General features: G+C 48.4%; 1 protein-coding gene across 3 annotated transcripts in view; it reads right to left on the bottom strand.

Annotated features, from left to right (window-relative positions):
* Window positions 1–236: 236 nt before the first annotated feature.
* The window catches only part of LOC138304239 (selection and upkeep of intraepithelial T-cells protein 2-like), a 185762-nt gene continuing 169497 nt past the window's right edge, over window positions 237–16501 (bottom strand). For 2 of the 3 annotated variants that reach the window (XM_069244131.1, XM_069244132.1), the window contains one exon: window positions 237–2457. In XM_069244131.1, the coding sequence (XP_069100232.1) occupies window positions 2228–2457 (230 nt within the window). In that variant the 3' untranslated portion in view covers window positions 237–2227. Of the gene's footprint in view, window positions 2469–16501 lie in introns of all 3 variants that reach the window. The other variant, XM_069244133.1, reaches the window with a different exon arrangement.

The raw sequence follows: 16501 nt of genomic DNA, 5'->3' as shown, positions 1-16501 counted from the left end.
GATGCTGTAATGCGGCCGGTGGGATTGCGGCTGCATAGGCGGCCGCTCGGCGGTCCAACCTTGTTGGGCGGCATCCACCACCCACCAAGGTTGTAATGAGGGCCAAAGTTTCCTCAGTGAACAGGAACAGTGAGATATGAATTCTACAGGGGTGAGGACACCTAACTGCCCCATCTACAGTATCCCATTCTCGTTGCCAGTGAGGAAAAGATACTAAGGTGATTAAATAATGCAAATATTGTTTATTATGCTCTAGTAGTGTCCTCAGTCTCACGTTGCAGGGCCAACTGTCCAAACCCCAACATTGTAAATCCACTTCACTACATGGAATGTACCAATTGGAACAAAAGGGGAGCAGAATAGGGTTAGAGAAGGACAGAAAGACAGTATAGGGGCAATATAACAGTAAAAGGGCATTACAATGGCTGGTTGTTACAACCGTGATATTTATTGGTCATTTAAAGTATTACATTGGTTTAAGAGCTAGAACATTAGAAAAAACACTGACACAGGGGTGATGTGTACTAAAAATGTATGAGTAAGGTGGTTTCAGACAGGTGCTTTCAAAGGCACAAACTCCACAAAAGAGGCGGTAACCCATTTGGAAAGTGGAAATGTTCACCTTGTGACCCATCACCCTTTGTGAATGTTAACAAATATTTGTCTTAAACTTTTAAAAAAGTAAACATTTTTCTTTAAATGCAGCCTTGTTTCCTTTATGGAAAATGGGCTGCATGTTAAAACCCTTTATGTAAATATGATCAGCACAAACATGGAAGTCTGTTGAGCCCAGTAAGCCACCGTATGTATCTCTGATGGAATTGCATGAGAGGAAGTGCTATTTGCACCATATCTAATTAATATTCATTAGAAAGGTCACATTGCGACCAATCGACAATGGTGATTGCGCAAATCAACATAATAGTACAATAGTTTGCCAAATCTTTTTGGATACACAAAAAGTTGGCAAGCAATTTGCGATCACGCTGTGGAAATCTAATGTTATTACATCTGACCTTTGTTAAAAACGTTGGCATACATTTTGTGATCACGTTTTGCAAATCTGTTAGTACATCTAGCCTTTGTTCAGTATGCTGAAAGAAACTGTTTTGCAAAGTATACAAATAACATACTAAAGTTACTTGGCACTGACAAAAAATATTTCTAGAAACAAGGTGGGTAAACCAGGTGTAATTCAATCACGAAATATCATACACAAAATTATAAGTGTAGGGCACTCCAGTAAACTACCTAAATGAAAAAAATACATGTTCATCACAAAACAAAATTAAATATAAGAAAAGAGAAGCACCCCATTGATGTGTTAATACCAGTGGTCTCACCAAACGTAACACACACAGCTTTTTGAGAAGAAGCTGCAATCATTAATAGGGACAGTAAAACAGATTTACAAGAAATTATTGTCGAAGATCATGGCTTGAAGAAGAATGTCATGTTTCAGGCTGGAAATGCAAGTTTCAACTGGTTGCTTTCTGGTACATATTTGTGCTTCTTTCTGTTCTGCTTTAAACTGGAAACTTGGTGAAAGCATAAACATGCACATTTATTACATAGGCGATTCAAATTCATACTGTAACAGTAGCTATCCATTGTTATGCAGGACGATGCAAAACAAAGGAGCAAAGGGGCTGGGCCCCTGATGTGCTGTGGCCTTGCTTTCCCTCACCCCCTGAGAGCCACCGAGTGGCACTGTCTGTGGGGATCTTACATCATCCAAAGATTCAAGCAGCTGTGACACCCAGTGACTAGTCAGCAAATAACATTGACTGAAGTCACTGAGGATGCACACAGGTTGCAATACAACGATGACATCCAGGGACCAATCAAAGCATAGAACTGCACAGAGGCCAGGAAAGCCTTGCAGTTAATATTTAAACTAAAGTGAACCACTTTGTCTCTTGTCCATAAATAGCAGTGCACAAAAAAGATAGCTTCCCTAAAAAGGGCATGGGCCATGATCTTTACAAGCCACAATATGTTTGATGGTGCAAAGGCAATGAGAGTGGATCTCAATGGTCCACTTGAAACACAGATTTGTATGTAATTAGGTCTTCAAGCTGATGGCGCTGCCACCCTCAAAGGAGTGTAAGTTCTTTAATGCGAGCCACTGAACTCTTTCCACTTAGTGCACTCTTTTTTGGAAAGTGTGAATTGTTGTCCATTCTATTGGTCGGCTATTAGAAATTTCTCCAAGGTGTCTGGTGGCTCAGAGCATGGACTCATTCTGGGTCTGCCAGCCATTAGCTCTGTTACTGGACAAGGTCGTCTCGCTAAGGCACACATCTAGAAAGCGTTGAAAGATCTCTCTTTTATCTGCTCCTTTCTTCTGCTCTTTGACAATCAGAAGGCGGTGGGCATCGAAGGAGCGGAAGAATAGCACCACGTCAGATGCTGTGTCCATCGTGGCATCGATCAGCACCACTGCCGGGTAACTGCCTGGAGAAAAACTAATGTTAACAAATGGTCACAGCAGTCATGCAGAAGGCTGCAAGGATGAGGAGAAGAGGGAGTAGAGAGAATGAGGTGGGTTATGAGAGGAAAGAGTCAGAACTAGGGTTAGGCTGAGGTTACTACTTCGTATCATGATGATAGGATACCATGGGCCTGATTTAGATCTTGTGGGACGTGTTACACTGTCACAAATGTGATGGTTATTCCATTCGCCATGTTACAATTTCCATAGGATATAATGGAATCGTAATACAGCTGACGGGATATGCGTCACGTTTGTGACACAGTAACACAGTCTGCCAAGATCTAAATCAAGCCCCATGATTCCAGTCTTAGGCTTCTCTGTTAAAAATAAAATCAATGTTATTAAACACATTAGACACTCCCAAAATCATCACAATGTCAGATGAATGCCAGAAATAGAACCACGGACTCCTGATGTCACGCACCGATGGAAGAAAGGTAAACTCATAGACAAGAACAACAGAGCAGCAAGAGATAAGAGAGACAACAAGAGTGGTCAAATAACATTTAATCAAACAATATGACATTTTATGCGCACTTTCTTCATAATTTGTTTTGAAGGATGATGGTCATTGTTTAGCAATCAGTGATGCAATAGTATAAATTAGAGGATGCCATGACAAGTTATGTAGGCAGCCCCGGGAGTGACGATGGGCTCAATAAATTACCTTTTGCAGATAGGGTTAACTTGGGAAGGAGCTCTGTGAAAATGTGTGCACCTAGAAAATGTATGTCCACTATTAATATACGAGAGCCAGTCTAACACCAGATCTCCAGAAACACCACTGACAAGGTAAAAGATCTCTTCAGGACTTGATTTAAAGTTTTGAAACAAGCGTATCTTAGTGCCTACTTTTAAATGTTACTAACAAAGTGGTTTATTAGTGCTTTAAAAATACATTCTCATTCCTGATGAGAATAATATTAAGCAGAAACAAAAAAGGGAAAATGTATTTTAAATGTTTAAACCATGGAAATTAACCTTATGTCTCCCTTTCTTCTTTTTGCTGCTGGTAATTCACACTAACAAAACAATGTACTTCTTTATGTGAAAGGCCTTCACCAGAATCAAGAAAAGAAGGGGGCCCTGACACAATGAGGAGAGAAACCCACAGAATGAAACTCTAAACAAAGAAAAATACTTATATCGCTCCTATTCAAATAGAAATATGAGTCATTGATCACTACTATACGTATTGAAAAAAACAATCATTGTTTTAATCCAAACAACATCAATGAAGTTGCGTGATGGAGTGCAGTGGCATTAAGTTGAGTGACATTGAGTGGCACTGAGTGGAGTGGCATTGAGTAGAGTGATTGGACTGCAGTGGCATTGAGTGGAGTAGCACTGAGAGGAGTGGAGTAGCATTAAGTGGAAAGGCATTAAGTGGAGTGTCATTATGTGAAGTGGCATTGAGTGGCGTGGCTTGGAGTGGAGTGACACTGAGTGGAGTGGAGAGGCTTTCAGTAGAGTGGAGAGGAGTGACACTGAGTGGAATAGAGTGGAGTGACATTTAGTGGAGTACGGTGAAGTGGCACTGAGTAGAGTGGCGTTGAGTGGAGTGGGTTTGAGTGTAGTGTAGTGGTGTGACACTGAGTACAGTGGAGTGGAGTTGCCTTGATTGTAGTAGTGTGGCATTAGGTACAATAGCACACAGTGGAGTGGCAATGAGTGGAGTGACATTGAGTGAAGCGGTGTGGAGTGGGGTTGAGTGTGGTGACTGAGTGGAGTGGATTGGTGTGGCATCGAGTGGTACTGAGTGGAGTGGTATTGAGTGGAGTACAATGGAATGGCAATGGGTGGAGTGAAGTAGCATTGAGTGGAGTGGCATTGCGTAGTGTGGCACTGAGTGGAGTGGGGAGGAGTGGCATTTTGTGGTGTGGAAGGTTGCCTGAGATTCCACTGAATTGCCCAATAGCTCTTCAAAGCCTTCTGCTACGTCAACACAATTATGATCCAATATGTTACCAATTATATCGACCTACAATCTATGTAAACAACTAATGTCTCTTATTAGATGGTGAAGATTGTGTTTTTTCGAAGATGGAGCAATCAGTAATGGTGCCTAATTTTTCAGATTTGGAAGCACTCCAATGTTTTGCACGTGAAGAATCCTGGATTTGCTCTGTAGCGCATCATTTTATTAAATATTGAAGATTGTGGTAAAATGCACACAATGGTGCAGCGTTGCTGTTTACATATTAATGTATTTTAGACTGGGAGGGGCTAGTGGGTGACAGAGCAACATATGTCATACAGGAAAAGGGGGAAAAGGAGATGGAGCTAGAGGCAGCAGTGTAAGAAATAGTAGCTCAATCACAGTGCAAGCAGCAGATGGACAATAAGAAAGATAAATCAATCTGTGCTTGGGCCATGCTCCACACAAAGAAAGGAAGTGACACAGAAAGTGATGGCTGGCATGCGCTGCTGAATTAGAAGGCAAACGAGAGTGATAATGATGTCAACAAATGGTAAGTAATATGTGGGCTAGAATAAAAACCAGGCTTCCTTTAAAAGTCTGCCATATGCCTCATATGTATTTTTAGTTTACTTACTCTTTCACTTATGTTTTTGTATATTTTGCATCTAGTAACACTTTGATCATAAATGTTTTCCAAAAACAACATGGGTGGCAAATGGTACCATGATGGCTTCCATTTATTGTAGGGCTTTTCTAATAGAATGCATGGGGGTTCCAGGTATTTAACCCAAACATTTCCTGCTGCAGCCAACAAAACCTTGTCAAGTATGGAGTGCATTGAAACATCAAGGAAGTGACAGGGCCTCATTTCCAGAACACTCAAGTGTAGCTGGAGGTCTCACAAAACAAGTTTCTGCTAGCCGAAGCAAGGCGCAGAGAGATGGGGGTCCTATTGTAGGTGTTTCAGAGGGGACCATTGTGAAACAGGGATCCCAGCAAGAAAAAAACTGAGTGAGAGAGAGAGGGAAAAGCTGAGAAATTGAAAAGAATATATATATGGGTAGAGAGAGAAATGTGAAGGATCTAGAACATCTTTGTTAGCTGGAAACAACTCAGACTGTTGGCACTTTCAGACAAAATGGACATCTCTCATGCTTAGATATATTTGCTAACCTCAATTTACATCAGTTATGACCTAACTGCAAAAGATACATAGGGGGTCATTCTGACCCTGGCGGTCATGGACCGCCAGGGCCAACGACCGCGGAAGCACCGCCAACAGGCTGGCGGTGCTTCCGGGGGCATTCTGACCGCGGTGGTAAAGCCGCGGTCAGAAAAGGGAAGCCGGCGGTTTCCCGCTGGCTTCCCGCTGGCTTCCCGCTGCCCCAGGGAATCCTCCACGGCCATGGGGATTCCGACCCCCTTCCCGCCAGCCTGGTCTGGCTGGCGGGAACGGGTGTCGTGGGATCCCTGGGGGCCCCTGCACTGCCCATGCCACTGGCATGGGCAGTGCAGGGGCCCCCTAACAGGGCCCCACATAGATTTTCAGTGTCTGCGTGGCAGACACTGAAAATCGCGACAGGTGCAACTGCACCTGTCGCACCCCTTCCACTCCGCTGGCTCCATTCGGAGCCGGCATCCTCGTGGAAGAGGGTTTCCCGCTGGGCGGGCGGGCGGCCTTCTGGCGGTCGCCCGCCAGCCCAGCGGGAAACTCAGAATGACCGCCGCGGTCTTTTGACCGCGGTACGGTCTTCTGGCGGTTCCCGTCAGGCCGGTGGCATCCGCCGCCGGCGGGGGTCAGAATGACCCTCATAATCATTTGAAAAAAAACTATCTGTTGCAAAGGCTAATCACTTTAAATCAAGCTGCATGCTTAAACGTGTTCTCCTCTACACTAGGTTGGAGCTTCTTGTTAATAACAAAAAGAGCACCGGAAAGTGGAGTTTATGTGTAGTGCCACTTTTGAATCTCCATGCTGAGTTCAAAAGTAAAAAGTGGAATGTCACTAAAGTATTTGTGAGTGACCATGACTGCTATGACAAGATAAAATAAGATTTGCATTGAATGGAAGGAATAAAGCCCCATAGTTGGGCAACTCCTTTTGGTGACGGAGTACTGTCCATGAAGCACGTGTGACAATCTATGGAAGAAATGGTACAGGATTGGGGGTAGCACCTACATCCAACGTGCCCTGCATTCTAAGTTTGACTGGATTAGTCTTTGTTGTGAACTTAAGGGCCTTTCTTTTGAATGAAAGCAAATTGACCAGACATCATTTGACACCTTCTCTCATTGAAATGCTCCTTGTGAGAGATCAACAGAGATGAGAGGTAATGGATGGTGTCATCAGGGGCTGATAGATATCCGAAGGCCGAATGAAAGGGTTAATTAGAGGAGCAAAAATGCAAATGGCCCACATGCCTCATGTAAGCATGGAAGACAGCCTGAACACCACAACACTGATTGCAAAATACATCCATAACATCTGTGCAGTGGGCCCCTAAGACTCACAGGCTGGTGCCACTGCACTTGCTGCATTATTCATGGCACCACCCCTGGATGATGGGGAGAACAGGAGAAACAAAGGGCGTTTGGAAAGGTGATGGCTAGAGTGACAAAGATGGAGGTGAAAGCAGGAGAAAAGAGACCAGAAAGACAGGACAAAAGAGTAGGATGAGACTTGCGTTGAGTGGGTGGGGAGAGAGAGAGGACAGTTAGGCCTTCATTATGACATTGGCGGTAAATCCCACTTACAGCAACGCTGACTGCAGGCCAACTTACTGCTGCTGTGGCGGATATCCATTCACCATATTATGACACACACACACCAATCCGTCAGTATTCAGCCGCATACATAAATCCACCAGCCCAAAGGTCAGTGATAAAGTGGCGGTATCAAAACCAACACCGTTACGCCAACAGAACTACGCCCATCACATTATGACCCACGGCGGACATTCAACTGCGGTAAACCATTGGCGCTACATACCACAGCACTCAAAATGGACACCCACAAACAAAACAACACCACATTGGACAATTCAAACAACACACACCTGACACCACACCCACACCACTATAAAACACACACCCACATTACCCACAACCCTTTACCATTCCAAACCATTGCCACCAAAGAAAAATCAAGACCAGACACAACCAGAGCCACACACTACTCACACCTATACACCACTCAAGCACCCCACATCACACACCCCAACACATTACCCAACACACCCTCACCTACACACCTCACACAACACCCATGGCACCACAAAGACACCCCCGCTTCACAGAGGAGGAGCTGCAGGTCATGGTGAAGGAAATCATCAGGGTAGAGCCACAGCTATTTGGAGCACAGGTGCAGAAGATATCGATAGCTAGGAAGATGGAGCTATGGTGGAGAATCGTGGACATGGTCAACCCCGTGGGACAGCACCCAAGAACTAGGGATGACATCAAGAAGAGGTGGAACGACCTACGGGAGAAGGTACATTCCATTGCAGCAAGACACCAGCTCATTGCACAGAGGACTGGTGGTGGACTCCTCCCCAAAAACTAACAGCATGGGAGGAGCATGTCTTGGCAAACCTGCATCCTGAGGGCCTGGCTGGAGTAGGAAGAGGACTGGACTCTGGTAAGTCAACTCTGTACTACTACTACTACTACCCCCCTACCTGCATGCCATCACATACTCTCACGCTCACTCTCATCACTCCACTCCATCCCACACACCCCACCATCACATATCACTCATCCCAATGCCAAGCCCTGTATGCTCTAACAATGCATGGACACCACTCACAGACCTGCATGGACACTCATCACTAAAGCATGCACAGCATAGCAAACTAACAATCCCACCATACACCAACATACACAAGTGAAAGCTGCCAGGGCAGATACAACCAAAGAAGGGAAGCCACGGATCCACAATATGTCAGACACAGAAACCATAGCACATCATTTACATCCCCACAGGTACCCCAGCCAATGTCAGCGGAGAGGAGGTGCCATCAATATCCAGTCCCCCAACTGAAGAGGCCCAAAGTGATGACAGCATCTGGATGACCAACCTGGCCCATCAGGGACCTCTGGACAGCTGGTTGCCCAGGCCCAGTCACACACTACCACAGAGCCTCCCCATCAGGAAACACCACCACAGCACCCACCCAGCATACCCATACCTCTGTCCCCAGGACACGTCAATCGGCAGTGTGTCCACCGCTACATGGACCCCAGGGCACACCTCGCCCCCCCAAACAATCAGGGCCCTGGGGTCAGTGGCAGTGGGCACACGGTTCAGGGGACGGAGGCACAGGCCACCAGGGACACTGGGAGGACTGCTGTGTGCCGGGGGGGACAGGCCCAGGGAACCGACTGTCCAGGAGGCACTCACTGTGATCCTGGGAGCCTATAAACATTCCCAGGACACGATGGGCCAGATCCTGAACAACGTGCAGGAGAACAGGCGGCTGCAGGAGGGACAGTACCAGGGGATTAGGGAGGACTTGCAGGCCATCAACAACACCCTGATCTCCATTGCAGGGGTGCTGGCAGACATGGCCAATATTATGAGGGAGGCAGTCACACAACAGCAGGCCCCTGCCACTAGCAGGACATCTGAACAGCCTTCCACCACGCTGCCGCTAGTGGCCAGAAAGCCCCGCCACAGGACTCACAGGCCACCAGCACCTCTCCCCCTGCAGAAGGTGAACCATCCCGCAAATGTTCCCTGCGATCCAGACAGAAGCCATAGACACTTGCCAAGACCCCCACTAGGAAATGAGACTCTCCTGATTGTCACCCTTGTGTCCCACTCTGTCACCCTGTCCACCTTGAACTGCCATTGCTCCCCTTCCTATGTCCCCTTGGACAATGCACCTGTGCTACAAACAGACTGGAACAATACCCTGGACTTTCCTCCATCATCACCCCATCCCGTTGCACTTGCCCCTCAATATTTTAGCACTTCAATAAACACCCTTGGAAAAAAAAGAAGTTTGGAGTATGTCATATTTTTCAAGTATGTATTCATTTAAACAGGTACAAACATTGCAATTCAACTGTACAGCAAATGAGCATAGATTAATGACCTGTAGCCGGCTGCAGTTCTCACACCAGGAGCATATGTGAGGTCACCAACATCTGCAAAATTAATTGCCAGAGGGTACAGTAAGTGGGCATAGAAGTGGGGAATAACAGCATGCCAGTGCCACAGAAATTCAAACAAATGTAATTGAAATGTGAAGTAACACTGTCATTGGAAGCATGTTCTGTTGTCCTCATTCTCATCCTCTGCCTCCTCATCCTCACTGTCCAGAGGGTCCACTGCTGCCACACGGGCATCTCCAGCCTCCTCCTCCTGCAGAAAAGGCACATGGTGTCTCAGGGCAAGGTTGTGCAACATGCAGCATGTCACTTCTGTCTGGCAGACCTTCTTGGGTGAGTAGCACAAGGATCCACCTGTTAGATGGAGGCACCGTAACTTGGCCTTCAGGAGGCCAAAGGTCCTTTCTATTATACTTCTTGTTCGCCCATGTGCCTCATTATAACGTTCTTCTGCCCTTGACCTGGCCTTCCTCTCAGGGGTCAGCAGTCATGATAGGGTGGGGTAACCAGAGTCACCTGAAAATGTTGGGGGACAACATTTAGTTACACACTATCCCATGTGGCCCACACCATACCCATACACCAACATATACTTGGTGGGAACTAGGGCTCACCTATTAGTCACACCCTGTGCCTATGTAATTAAGCCATCACATTTGGGATGCTGCTATCACTCAGGACAAAGGCATCATGCACTGAGCCAGGATACTTAGCATTGACTTGGGAGATGTACTGGTCCGCCAAGCACACCATCTGTACATTCATAGAGTGGAAACTCTTACGATTTCTGAACACCTATTCATTCTGACGTGGGGGGACCAATGCAATATGTGTTCCATCAATCGCCCTTATTATGTTGGGGATATGTCCCATTGCATAGAACTCGCCCTTCACTGTGACCAAATCTTCAGCCTGGGGAAATACAATGTAGCTGCACATGTGTTTAATCAGGGCGGACAACACTCTTGTTAGCACTATTGAGAACATTGGCTGTGACATTACTGCTGCCAAGCCCACTGTCACTTGAAAATAACCAGTTGCCAGGAAAGGGAGCACTGATAGAACTTGCACAAGAGGGGGGGCCACAGTGGGGTGACGGATAGCAGATTTCAGATCAGGCTCCAATTGGGCACACAGCTCTGTGATTGTGGCCCTGTCAAGTCCATAGGTGAGGATAATGTGCCTGTCCTCTATTGTTGCCAAGTCCACCAGGGGTCTGTACACGGGGGTATGTCTCCATCGCCTATTCCTCCGCAGCGGTAGCAATCTATGGGGCAAAAGAGTGAGGATCTGGTCACAAACTGAACAATGGAGATACAACAGAACTTTGCATGCTGTTAATTTGTAATGGGTAAGTGTGATTTGTCCAGTATGTCCTAATGTCACAAGTGACACAGCAAATTTCCAGTACCTGCCCCCCCCTGAAATGGCGTCTGCCTATCCTGTGTGGAGGGACAGGTGGAAGTGAGGTAATTCCGCTGACGTTGTGCGCCGCTGCGGGAGGAGGTCGGGAACCGCTGTGCGACTCCTCATTGGTTAACATTGGGCCCCATGGGTTACAGCGGCCAATGGTGATCTACACCAGCGGTGACGGTATGCAGCGCCGCGGATGTGACCGCCATTTTCTATCTCAGCCCTCACTTGCTATCTGATCTTCAACAGGAGAGGACCTACATTGCATGTTCTACTGTGACCTGTGTCTGGAGCCTACTATGGCCCGTGTGACTGGGGAAAGGGCCCCAGCCTTCACTTTGGTGGAGTTGGAGAGACAAGTGGATGAGGTCCTACCCCAGTACGGACTGCTGTATGGGCCTCCAGACCAACAGGTGAGTATACTGTGGGCACGATGCATTTGGCATGAATGCATGGAGTGGTGTGTGTGAAGGCCTCGTATAAGGGGGGTGGGTGGATGTCCTCTGGGAGGCGTATTCGTTGTGTGCTGGGCCACGTGTGTGTAAATGGTGATGTGAAGGGGTATGGTGGGCCATAAGTGTTGCAGGCAGGACTGTTTGACTAATTCCATTTTCCTGTGTGTATTGCCTCTGCAGGTCAGCGCCCATCAAAAGAAGGGTATATGGCGTGCCATCACCAAGGACGTGCGGACCTTGGAGGTCTACGGCAGGGAGAGCACCCACAGTCGCAAACGGTGGGAGGACCTGAGACTCTGGGCATGGAAGACAGCGGAGGCCCAGCTGGGGATGGCCTCCCAATGAGGAAGGGGTGCCCGTCGAACCCTGACCCCCCTGATGGCCCGCATACTGGCGGTGGCCTATCCTGAGCTGGATGGACGCTTGAGGGCATCACAGCAGCCACAATGGGGTGAGTACAGTGCCCATCATTACAACTTACGTATGGCAGGGTGGTATCCGGGTGGGGGATGAGTGTCAGTGGGTGCCCCTTGGCCAGGCCTGACATTGCAGCTCAGGTCCCCTGGTTGCTAGGGTTCAGAAGGGAAAATCTTGCAACCTTGCTCGTATGCATCCACTACTGGTCAGGGCTGCATGGGTCCTAGGTGTGCTGCATTTGGCGGTGTGTGGCCCTCCCTATGCCTTGGCTGCTGTTTCTCTGGTAGTGCTATGGCATATTACGTAGGGCTGTTCCCTGTGTGTGTGGGTGCTGTGTATGCCAACGGTGGTGTTGGTGCAGCCATTGACCAAGTGTAACCTTTGTCTCTTCCCCCCCTCACTTTTTTGTCACCATGTCCTTATGTGCATTAGCATAATCTGTCCGGAGGAGCAGAGTCACCAGCAACGGAGGGAGCTGCATCCCACAGGACCCAGGAGGCAGAGTTCACCGACGGTGAGGGCACCAGTGGGACAGGGGGCAAGGGGAGCATCACGGCAGAGACTGGAGGGGACAGTTCTGACACAGATACCTCCTCTTATGGAAGCTCCCTGGTGGTGATGGACACCTCTGTGACTATCCCAGCTACAGGGGCATCCGCCACCCCCGTACCAGCACCGCCCTCCCAGCAGCTCCTCATCGAGTTACCCGTGCCCACTCACCCAGGAGGGTGGGCATCTCCTTCGTCCCAGGGACCTCAGCCCCTGCCCCAGTGAGCCCTGCTGCCCTGAGTGAGGAGTTTATTGACCTCCTGAGATCCATCTCTGTAGGGCAGTCAACCATTGTGAATGCCATCCAGGGGCTGCAACAGACTAATGTGTTCCTCAAGAGCATTCACACTGGCTTGGCGGCCCAACAGAGATTGATCCTGGCTCTGGCTTCCTCTCTGATGGCAGCCATTGTCCCTGTTTCCACCCTCCCCCCTCCAACTTCCTCTTCCCAGTCCCATTCTCACCAACCCCAACCCATCCTCGGCACACAGGCAGACGAGCATGCACACAAGACAATACACAAGAGTGGTACAGGCAAACACAAGCACTGCACTTCATCCCAAAGGCACTCACACAAACACCATCCAGATGCAAACACACCAACATCCACTATTTCCACTGTCTCCCCCTCCTCCTCCACCTCCACCTCCCTCCCAGTTCCGTCTACACTCACACCTGCATGCACTACATCATCATCAACTACCAGCATCACCACACCAAGCAGAACACACAACTCACTGGCAGACACCTCCACAACAGCCATGCACACGTCCCCTGTGTCCCCTCCCACTGTGTCTGTCCCCCCTCCTAAGGTACCCAACCGCAGCACTCAGACACCCAACAGCCATCCACCTCACAACAGCATCCAGCCCATGCACCTGCACCCAAAATCAGTAGACAGACACCTCCAACAACCACTCCCTCTTCCTCCACTCCCATTCCTTCTCCCTCTTCCCGTCCCAATGTCCCTAAAAAACTGTTCCTATCCACCATTGACCTCTTCTTTACCCCTCCCCCCACCCCGTCCTGCATGTATGGCCAGGGTGGGAAGAACCCAGCCAAGCACCTCAGCCACCCAGTCCATGGGCCCAGTCGTCACCACACCCACTTGTGGTGGAAAAGGATCCAGGCCACATGTCCTGAAGGTGATGGAGCCTGCACCAGGCAGCCTCAAGGGAAAGGAGCCTGCCCCAGCTGCCAGAAAGACCAAGGAGCCTGCAGCAGCTGCTAAGAAGGGAAAGGAGCCTGCCCCAGCTGCCAGGAAGACAAAGGAGCCTGCCGCAGCTTCTAAGAAGGGAAAGGAGCCTGCCCCAGCTGCCAGGAAGAGCAAGGAGCCTGCACCAGCAGGCAGGAAGAGCAAGGGTCCTGGGGAAGAAACTGTGTCAGAGCCCCCACCACCAACCGTGGTTGTGCAGCTGTCTGAGGTTGCAGGGGATGGGCAGGAGCCCTCCCCCCAGCACCACCACCACCTCCAGGGAGCAGCCGTCCGAGGTTGCAGGGGATGGGCAGGAGCCCTCTCCCCAGCAGCACCACCACCTCCAGGGAGCAGTCGTCCGAGGTTGCGTGGGGATGGGCAGAAGCCTCCCCCCACCACGAGCCCCAACACCACTGAGCAGCCATCACCACCGGCGGACGGTATGTAATCCTGCCTCCATGGGCTACTGTGCGGCCTGCCCCCTGCAAATCCAGTAGGTATGACACCCACCTGAGACACTGTTACCTTGCATTCCCCAGGATCAAGAGCACAGGGCATGTTGCCCCCTCCAGAACCAGTGGTCTTGTTCCATCTCCTGGCTGAGGTGGCTCCGTACCCCTGAGGTGCCCGCCTATTTACCAACTGATGCCCCTGCAGTGTTCTCTCTGTGTTGATGCAAGTGACATATGTGGCCGTGGACTTTGGCCTGTGGCCATGTGGCCTACGAACATTGTGGACTGAGTTGTGTCCCTTTTTCTGTACATATGTATATATCTATTATCTTGCCAGCTTATTTTTCTTGATGCATTGTTCTCATTACATTCACTTTTTCAAAATCATTTTGTCCTTGCATTATTCATCTGAGTTACAGGGTGAAGTTGTTTTAGTAATGCAGCTGATTGTGTATATAGTGTTGGGGGTGTGTGGTGTGTGTGTCACTCTCTTTTTCCTCCCTCCCTCCCTTGTGTGCTAGGCATCTGTACTCACCATCATCGTCTTCGCCGGAGTTTGTGTTCATGGTGGAGCAGCACATAGAAGATCATGGAGAAGACATGTAGTTCGGGCTCAATGGCGGCGTGGTTGTTCCCTGTGTCTCCAATGGTGAGTCCTTTCCCTTCTGAGCTCAGTTTCCGCCAGGCTTTTGATGTCGATGGTACCACCCAGGAAAAGGTGGCGGATTGCAGTGTCTTAATAATGTGGGCGGAACATTGACTTCCGCCTGGCTGTAGACGGCTACCTCTGTGGTGGCTGTGGTTTCCACCCTGGCGGTCAGTGTGGTATATTGGCTGTCTATCGGAGATCTTTCTGCCAAGGTCACAATTTGGCGGTACTTACCGCCAGCCTGTTGGCGGTATTACCGCCACTTTAACACCAACCACCAGGGTTGTAATGAGGGCCTGAGTGTTGAGCGGTGCAATTAGGGAGGAACACAAGGGGAACAAATAAGAGAGAATGTAGATGGTCAAATTGAAGAGTAAGGGGCTGAGAGCATGGTGCAGAGAAAATGTGGGATGGAATAAGGAGGAAAAAAAGGACAATGTCCTGTCTCCTAAGTTAGCAGTGCATAAGTGAGTGATTGAGATACTGAGAGCCGTAGGTAAGGCACAAACACATTATTTTGGTGATTCCAGGATAGTTTCAACAAGTGAGATTTCTAAATGAGACCCTCCACATTCACTTAACAAACAATGGTGTGTGCAAGTGCATAACATTCCTCTTAGCACAAAATTAATGCTAATAAAAAGAAAACGATGCAAACAAACAATACACAGTGAGGGGTAGCAGCTTGGATTGTTGAATCTTGTAGTTGGTGGGTCTTGTAGTGTTGTATGAGTATGAATGATGGAACCCTTTTGACTCCTGAAGGACTCGGTAGAGCTATGACAAAGCGTTAGAACATAGTGAAGTGAATGCAGGTTTAGAATGTTGAGTTTGCAGTTACACGCAAACAAATAAAGATGTGTAATATATAGCTCCATGTGTGGCGTATCCATTGAAGGATATCCAGGCTAGGGAGGATGCTACACCTGGTGACAAAATAGGGAATAAGTTACGCAAAGAGGAACAGTCCTCTCCAAGAGAGTTGCCGTGGTCCAAGCAAACTGTTTGTGGGTGCCAGCTGTGCCTTCTTTGACGTGCGGAATCAATGTTTGATGTATGTGGAGTCAAAGCGCAACTCCAGCCAGTATAAAGCATTTGAAGCTAAAGAAAGCTTCACTGAGAAGTCTTCGCATTTTTGGTCAAAAACCTACCAGCAAGGCCATATAGAGAGGTACCACACTACTACGCAATATAAACTTATACAGTAAACAGCGTGATAGCGCTAAAGGCAGTCACAGACAAACAGAAAAGTGTGCTGGCTGGTAGAACAACTGATAACAAAGCATATTGTTGTTACACTTAATGGAGGCTCAAGCAGAAGAGCTCTACAACCTCAGCGGCGAAGGAGATCCATGAAGAAGCATAAGGGTTGTGCTTACTGATCTGTCCAATACCTGAAGAGGCATACCACCAAAGTTGCTGGAGTTGGCTGCTCAGCACAACTCCAGAAGTCCCCAGAAAGTGAATGGCTATAATGGAGACCAAGAAAAAGGTCACTGTTCCACAGACTGTCCAAGGTGACCCAGAGGCCAGGACATCACAAGACCTCAGAGATGGTGTGTCACCAAGACCACTAGGTGGAGTTGCAGAGAACTCCAGTTGCAGTGTCAGGCAACCCAGTGAAAAGTTACACTGCTGCTGCATTTCGGATACCAGCACCACCGTTTGACACAGCCAAAAAGCAAGACATTGGTGATAGATGGACTACTTCGATAAATATGTGATGATTTCATTGATATGCTAGAAGGAACAGATAACAAGTTTATCAAGTACCGAATAATCTTGCTAGTGATGGAATAAAAGAAGTCATGGAGAAAATGCTGCGAGCTGATGAAGCTATG

This window comes from Pleurodeles waltl, chromosome 7 (genome assembly GCF_031143425.1).
Source record: "Pleurodeles waltl isolate 20211129_DDA chromosome 7, aPleWal1.hap1.20221129, whole genome shotgun sequence".
In the NCBI taxonomy this organism is placed as follows: domain Eukaryota; kingdom Metazoa; phylum Chordata; class Amphibia; order Caudata; family Salamandridae; genus Pleurodeles; species Pleurodeles waltl.
The sequence above is the reverse complement of the archived record's forward strand: the minus strand, read 5'-3'. Positions and strand labels throughout refer to the sequence as shown.